We start from the raw sequence: 7674 nt of genomic DNA, 5'->3' as shown, positions 1-7674 counted from the left end.
ACGAGAGCAGGCGGCAGCAGCATCTCGCCGAGCCCGCCTTTCTTCGACATCGATCTACATAGGGTGAGTGGTAAGAGACGCGGTGCTCAGTGTCGGTGGGATTCATAGCCAGGTAGTTGTAACACGCATTGCCCCTCTCTCCATGTGCTTCGCTCTGTAACGTATACCTGTCCTCTCTTGGAGATACGAAACTCGACGAAACTGCCCAGTTCGGCCTGTGCAAGCTCTCATAGCGCCTGGTAGGTAGGCAACATCTTGCACGCGGTGCACGCGTGCACTGCTGGATGGCCTACTCTGAGTTTCGCAGGCGCCAAGCGCCGCGGTAATTTGCCGGACACGAGAGAAAAGCGGACGAACTTTCTGGACGATCCGATTACCACATGGGCGCCTTACGGCCGTTTTCCATTTGTCTGACAGCTTGCGAAAGTGAAAACATGGCACCTCAAGAGTCTGAAAGTCGCCGCGCGTAATTCGGCGCATGATGCTGAATCGTGCTTCTACTTTGATTTGCACTACCATATGCTGACGGGCAGAATAAATGCTACTATATTCAAAAACGGGTAAGCTGTCTGCAGAATTGTCTCCGCCAGAGACTTTTAAAGTCAAGGCACTCCACTAGAATGTTTTATTATATTATTTGGACAGTCAAAGTTACCCATCCCTGCGCTGCGAGAAGGACTCCTCCATGGGCGCGGGCGCGCTAGAGTGCTTCACTGATGACGATGGTAAGCCCTGAATAACTCACCGTTCTTGAAAAGTCATTCGCTGTTTGTGCCCCCACACTTTTCAATTATCACCGCTTATGTCAACAGCCTTTACTTTCCTGCCGCTTGGCACAAATTACGAGACGTATTTCGTGGGCGGCCTCCAAGGTGTGAGAGATGCTGGTGAGTGTTTCCACAGCAGCACACAGTGCCGAGTGGCGCTGCCGCGTTTCCCTGCTCTAGATGCACCACCGAAACCAACCCCGTCTGTCTGCTGGCTTTGCTCCTCAGACGGATACAAAGCGACAATGTGGTGCGTGTTTTACTCGTCACGCACCCCGGATACAGCGGACCTCTGGAAGATCGAACAGTGGCTGAAGGGAGTTAAAATCATCGGCCAACACGACGTCGTGGAGATCGACATGGGCGTCAGCTGCCCCCAGTACCTGTCCACGGCATTCCCCGCCCCCATCACCTCCATACCCGTGGCCGTCAGCTGCCTCAAGAGAAACTTCCTCGAGGACTTCGACCTGGCGAGGGTGAGTCCTTTTGCTGCCGATCACCGGGTTCATGACACTACCGCTCCTGATCGACCGTCCTCCGCCAGTACTCGGGCAGCTGGCACGACATCATGGTGGCGTTCAAGCCCACGCCCCCGACATTCGTCCAGTGCCTGACGCACGTCTTCGCCACGGCCAGCAACGCCGTGGCATACTTCGAGAAGACCTACAGCATCCGGTGAGTCCGCCCCCGCCCTCACTCCTCCCAAGCGATGCTCTCGACGTTCTGCCGGTGTGCCTGACGCCTGACGGTGTGTCGTTTGGTGCAGCACGGGCCAGTTCACGACGCTACAGGGCATGGCGGCGTTCGAGGGGCCGCCCGGGATGGGCGTGTTCTCCCTCATCCTGCCGACGGGCGTGAAGCAGACGTACCGCGTCGTGGACACCGACTACGACTCGTACTCCGTGATTGTCAGCTGCAACGACGAGGGCCAGGCCACGGAGACGCTGCGGGTGCTGAGCAGGCGGTACTGGCTGGGCAAGGGAGCGCGCAGCAAGGTCAACGAAGTTCTGCGCCTCTACGGCGTCAACAACATCGAGGGCGAGATGATCGACCTCGACACCCGCCCCTGCATACCCGACACCTGCGTGCCGCGCGGGCCCGCCATGAGGGACTTCGACGCCCTCCAGGTGAAGTGAGCAGCAGCAAACTGCGCACCGCGCTTCCAGGTGGTGTACTCGGCGTACTCCGGGTGGACTCCACGTGTACTCCGCGTACTCCGGGTGTACTCCACGTGTACTCTGAGTACTCCAGGCGTACTCGGCGTACTCCACGTGTACTCGGCGTACTCCGGGTGTACTCCACGTGTACTCCGCGTACTCCGCGCGTACTCCACACGTGTACTCGGCGTACTCAGCGTACTCCAGGTGTACTCGGCGTACTCCGCGTGCTCCCGGTGTACTCCATGCACCCAGAAGACCGCTTAGTCCAGAGAACCAAATTCAGGAGACTAAAATTTATTCGTGGCGATGAAATAATGTTGTCCAGGTGACTTAATTTGATTGGTGCGACTTTATCTAGTTAATAACTGGGTTATCAAATTTTAGTCCGTTTTAGGGACTAAATTTTGTTTCTTACAACAACCCTGATTTAGTTGTATCAACTAAATGGTTCTCTGGGTGTGTGGTGTACTCCACGTACTCCGGAAAAATGGGATACGCGTGTTTCTTTGTGTGTGCTGCTTGCGAGCGAGCGACGACGCTGACGAACTGCCCTTGTAATTCAGTTTGCAGGCACGTGGTACCTGGTCAAGTCGCTGGACCTGCCGCCCAGGAACCCGCCGAAATGCCCCACCTACTTGCTGGCGGCCGCCGTCAACGGCAGCATGTTCCTGCAGACCAGCGACGCGCGCAACAGCTTCAGCCGGCCGGAGATGCTGGAGATCGTGCCGGTGGACCTGCTGTCCGGTGAGGGCCGCTACGTCTTCCGCGACCGCCCCGGGGCTCCCGTGAGGCACTACGACATCCTGTACGCGTCGTACCAGAGCTGGGCGCTCGTGTCCGCCTGCTCCGATCCCCCTGAGGACTACCGGGACAACGCGGCCCACAGTAAGTGCCTGTCTGTTTTAGCGATGTCTCCTCCCTACCCATTCAACCGGTGTCCAATGCTCCCCACCTTCGCTGTTGCAGACTCTTTGAAGATCATTGCCCGAAGTCGAGATCCATCCCAGCTCCCCGAGAAAGAGGTGACCGACGTGTTGAGGGACTTGGATCTGGACATCATCGACTTCCAGTCGTCCGATTCCGTCTGCGACACGTTAAAGTGCCCCCTCGATGTCACGACCGTCGAGAAGTTTGACAGGGCAAAGGTGAGCGACCTCCAGCCTAGACTTTCATTTTGAAATAAATCACAACATCAACATTGGCAGGTCAATCCTAGTTTCAAGGTACGTGGGTCGTGCTTGAGGAGACGCCTACAGACACAACGACGGGGTTCTGTACGCGACATCACTTTAGCAAGGGCCGCGCGAACAAAATGACCCTTGATATTCACCAGTATAATTCTGAGTAAGGTTTCAAGTACAAGCAACAATCAATTACTCTGCGAAGTGCGAGATGCCATTCGTCTTTTCACTCTCAAAAATTTCAGCGGAGAATCCGTCGCAAACAGAACGTATGAATTAGATACGGTCGACCCTTCGGAGGCGAAATTCACGACTGAAGACCCAGTTCGCAGTGGTAGAGGTAATTATCATCATGCAAAACGGCAGAAAGAGAAACAACAACATAATTGCAAAATTATTTTTGTCGACCTTTTACATTCCCCAGATATTTTCGAAAACTACTGGGTTCTCGACACAGACTACAAAGAGTTCGCCGTCGTCTACAGCTGTTCCGATAGAGTAAAAGGATGGGACAGCGGTAAGGAGCGAGTTCTGTACTGAGTGGTTGCCTGATCTAAGTAAGCCGTACATTTCTTTATCTGGTTTTACTGTACCGGATGCATGCGTGCGGACGGGTTGCATACTCGCACGGGGCCATAAGGCGACGCCGAGGTGAACGTCGGTAGGCACGCCTGCATACTGTGCCGTATTAACCAGACAGAAAATACATCTTAGAACACCCAGAACACCCTCACTCTGCTGCAGTCTCGCGGAGTCGAGTCGGGGAGGGGCCATGCCGGTTGGGTTGCCTACACACGGGCGCCACCGCCGTCCCGCGAGACGTTGTTCCGGCCCGACGACCTTCTCCTCTTGTTCGCAGCGCGCACCTGGGTGCTGGGGCGGTCGACGGCGAGGCTCGGCCACGCGGCCGCCTTACGCGTCCTGAACGTGCTGACCTACAGCTTCGTGGACATGCGCAAGCTGCGGGAGGTGGACCACCACATCGCGCCGTGCCCGCAGACGCCCGCCGACGTCTGCCCCGACGACGACGACAACGGGGGAGGCTCCCCCCCTTTCGGGCCCAAGTCGAACGGCCGGCGACTCGCGGCCCGCGCCGGGCTGCTCGCCGTGAGCCTCGCGACCCTCGTCTTCGTGGGCATTCACGCCAGGGTCGGGATGCAGGGCCTCGGGTTGTCGATGGCCTCAGACTCCGACTCGGCGGACGCCACCGCCATCTCGCCGTGTCTTATTCACTTACCGATGAGCGCCACCGACTCACCCCCTCCTGACTCGCCCGGCTGCGACCTGCCTTTTAACCTTCCAACAGGTCCTGGTGAGGTCCTGGAGAGGCCTTGCGGTGAGCAGGAATAACGAGGGCCAGGTATCTAGAGTATTAATAAGCGCATTTTTTTAATTGTAACATAACTTAAGACAAACATAGTTAACAATATAATATATACACATGTGTTACTAGTAGAATCATACTTCTATCATACTGGTATTGAGCAATTGTTCGTGTACAAGACAACAATGGAAATCTCTTTGATGGTGATAGCTGGACATTCTCTTACGCCGCTTACAACTATGACATACATTACATTTAAAAAGTGAAAAACATCGAGAGAGCAGTACGTCTCGCTAGGACGCGACTTCTCTCTAAAGTTCCTTCAACGTGATGCTACCAATTACGCTAAGAAGTAAACTGTACGCCACAAAAAAATTCGTTTAAATAAATTAGAAAATACAATTAGGACTCGAGGCTTGAATCCTTGTCTACACACGATAGGGGACATCACAGACAGATTCGCGCCTGCGATTTGATCGCAGGCGCTCGCACACCGACCTGACGGTACACACAAATAAGTTAACTACAGCGAAGGCGACTTCCTTCCCGTGGTCGCGGCCAGGGTCGGGGTCGCCAGGGTCGGGGCAGACGAAACTACCCACCCGTCGACAGCGAGTTTAGGTCAGAATCAGGTTTCATGCTTTGGTGGCAAACGCTCCCTTCGACGCCTAACCACGTGGACAAGGGTAGCCGACCTTCAATCTCAATAACATATATCACGTGGTACGACTCGACCACCTAATTTACGCTTGTAACGCGTTACAATATCAACAATATCGTATTTTTAAGAACAAAAAGAAAAGCAGACGTATCAACAACACGCGAGGGTGTACAAATTAAATCGTCCGGCGTAAAACACTCACTGACGACACGGACGGACACGGTTTTCTAGTATAAAATGAAAAACGAAAACGAAGTACTTGATTCACATAATGTGATGACAGTTTGTCTTGGCACTTTCAAATGTCTGCGTTTGCGACTAGTCAAGTCGGGTGGCTTGCACCGCCACGGTGGGCACAATTGTCATCAGGTAACTTGGATCACTAAGGAAAGGCGGTACATGGCACCAGCCCGCTCATCTCATGGCGAACAGCTTCCAGCGCAGCAGCGGGTACACGGAGAGCCTGAGCACCAGCAGGATGACGCCGAGGATGATCAGGTCCATCACGTACATCTCGCCGTCCATGGAGATCTCCTTCAGGAACTTGGTCGGGTACTTGTAGTGGCAGTAGCTCTGTAACGGAGGGCGGCGTTAGTCGCGGTTTCAAGGAGGGACGGTTACACCCAAAAAAGCGTGTTTTTGAGTGACGTAAATGTGCTCGGCTGAACTGGCTGAACCGAGAACATTATCTTTGTCCCAATGCAAATTGCATTAGTGCAAAAGAAATTGCATTGCCCTGATGCAAATGTTCTTGAGAAATCAGGGCTCAAGAACATGATTTCCTGGGTGTATCGCCTGCTTAGAGTAGCTTTGTCACTTACAAAGTCCTTGCCGGGCTGGTCGGCGCACCCCAGAGTCGTCCTGTTGCGGCCGTAGATGGAGCCGACGTAGCCCTCCAGCCCGTAGCGCAGGTACGAGACGTACGGCCCCCACTTGAGGTAGTCGGGCATGTCCTTGAGGCTCACGCCGAACCCGGCAAACATCATCATGGGCACGGACAAGGTGGGCGCCAGGAAGGTGCCGTTCTGTAGAGAGCAGATGTCGTTATGGGAGGGGACCTTCGATTGAACTGCGCACAAAGTGAGGAATGGGATACGCACCACGACACTGAAGAGGGCGCCCACCAGCAGGCCGACGGTCTGCGCCACCAGGACGACAAGGATGCTGATGCCCAGGAACACGCCGAACCGAACCCACTCCAGGGGCTGCGCGCTCATGAGGTACACGATGACGGTGAATACTGTGCAGCATACGATCTGGAGGGGGACAGGAGAGTGACAGAGTTAGCTTTTTGGGCGGTTAAGTGTTAGAAGGACTGCGGCGGGCTGAGAGTTTCGAACTTACCGACACGGGCAGCTCCAAGATGTTGATGGACATGTAGTAAGACTTCAGCGAATACCATCTGTTGAAGTGTTCTTTCCTAAGGATTTGCATTTCGGTGGGGACTGTAAAATATAAGGTGATGTGTTAAGTGTGAAAAGCCAACAAATGTTATACTTTTTTCCCAGTAATAAAGACCGCAAGAGTGATACTCACATGTGAGCACGGTGAGCATCATGGTGGTCATCATGTGGTGAATTAGGATGGTAAAGAGCAGGTTCCAGTTGTCCAGCACTCTGGAGCCCTCGTCCCCGGCCTGCCAGAACAGGATGCCGAGGAGAAGGCCGACGATCACGTTCACAAACAGCCGCATATGCGTCATAGTCTGGAGAGAAGACGGGCAGAGAATTAGACCTCAAGTGCGTCGTTGTACCTCGAGCAATCATGCTAGAGCTGCCGAGTGGCGGTTCGCGCAGACACCCGATTTTCTTCAAAAATAATAAATGCTGAATCCACAGTCGATAACGCGGATGGGCCAATCGTTTCCCCCACGCCGCTAGCAGCGGTGGCCGGCGTGACCGGCTGCTGTGGCCTGCATGGGGTGAGGGCGGGGCTATCCGGCGCGTGCGCGCGCGGTTGCCGGGCCCAACCGAGGGGTCCTTTACCATTAATTCAAGCGTACACCATTTTCTCTATTTTCCTGTTTTAATCTGATTTTTTCCCTAAAAAACACTATTTATCTTTTTCTTATTTTTTCTCATTATTTGGGTATGTACACTGATTTTGTGTGAGAATAAGTGCCCCTCGGGCCCACAATGCCCCCGGCCTAGCGCACTACTCACCTGGTCTCGCTTGATCTTGATGTAGCCGCGGGTGAGCAGCACGCTGATCTGCTTGCCGAAAGACACGGCCTGCATGGACGTGTTGATCTCCGCGAGCTCCGTCATGTTGGGCAGCAGCTCCACGGAGAGGCGCCGGGCTGCGGACACGAAAGGAACACAGGCTGCGGGTTACACTCGGCGGGCTCTTCCTCCTCCTCCTCCTCCTCCCTTTGACGCACGCTAACGACTCCATCGAGACACGACGCTCATCAATCGCATTCCATGCTGCCCGCCGCTGCTGCCTGTTGTTGTTCGCCATATATCCACTCGGCGCCAAAGCGGAGCTACAATTATATACACCGGCCCGCGGTGACGTCAGGAAGCGTCACCGCAGCAACATTAGCGCACTGGCGCGGGGCGGGGCGGGGCGGGGCGGGGCG

At 54.7% G+C, this 7674-nt stretch overlaps 2 protein-coding genes across 3 annotated transcripts in view; one reads left to right on the top strand and one right to left on the bottom strand.

The window, feature by feature from the left end:
* On the top strand, positions 1-4566 carry LOC113206922 (uncharacterized; the record flags this gene model as incomplete). Of its 2 annotated transcripts, none has more annotated exon segments than XM_026423207.2 (13): positions 1-63; positions 418-560; positions 646-725; positions 813-887; positions 996-1243; positions 1312-1442; positions 1534-1894; positions 2491-2812; positions 2894-3072; positions 3144-3271; positions 3354-3448; positions 3533-3625; positions 3968-4566. In XM_026423207.2, coding segments are annotated over 13 exon segments (2409 nt in total), but the record flags the coding sequence as incomplete, so codon positions are not given.
* The window catches only part of LOC113206924 (ATP-binding cassette subfamily G member 4), a gene marked incomplete in the record, with an annotated part of 11948 nt that continues 8747 nt past the window's right edge, over positions 4474-7674 (bottom strand). The window contains 5 exon segments of the mRNA XM_052271957.1: positions 4474-5666; positions 5915-6118; positions 6194-6349; positions 6438-6538; positions 6630-6798. Coding sequence (XP_052127917.1) covers positions 5508-5666; positions 5915-6118; positions 6194-6349; positions 6438-6538; positions 6630-6798 — 789 coding nt within the window.

This window comes from Frankliniella occidentalis, unplaced genomic scaffold (genome assembly GCF_000697945.3).
Source record: "Frankliniella occidentalis isolate FOCC.00 unplaced genomic scaffold, Focc_3.1 Scaffold180, whole genome shotgun sequence".
NCBI lineage: Eukaryota > Metazoa > Arthropoda > Insecta > Thysanoptera > Thripidae > Frankliniella > Frankliniella occidentalis.
The sequence above is the reverse complement of the archived record's forward strand: the minus strand, read 5'-3'. Positions and strand labels throughout refer to the sequence as shown.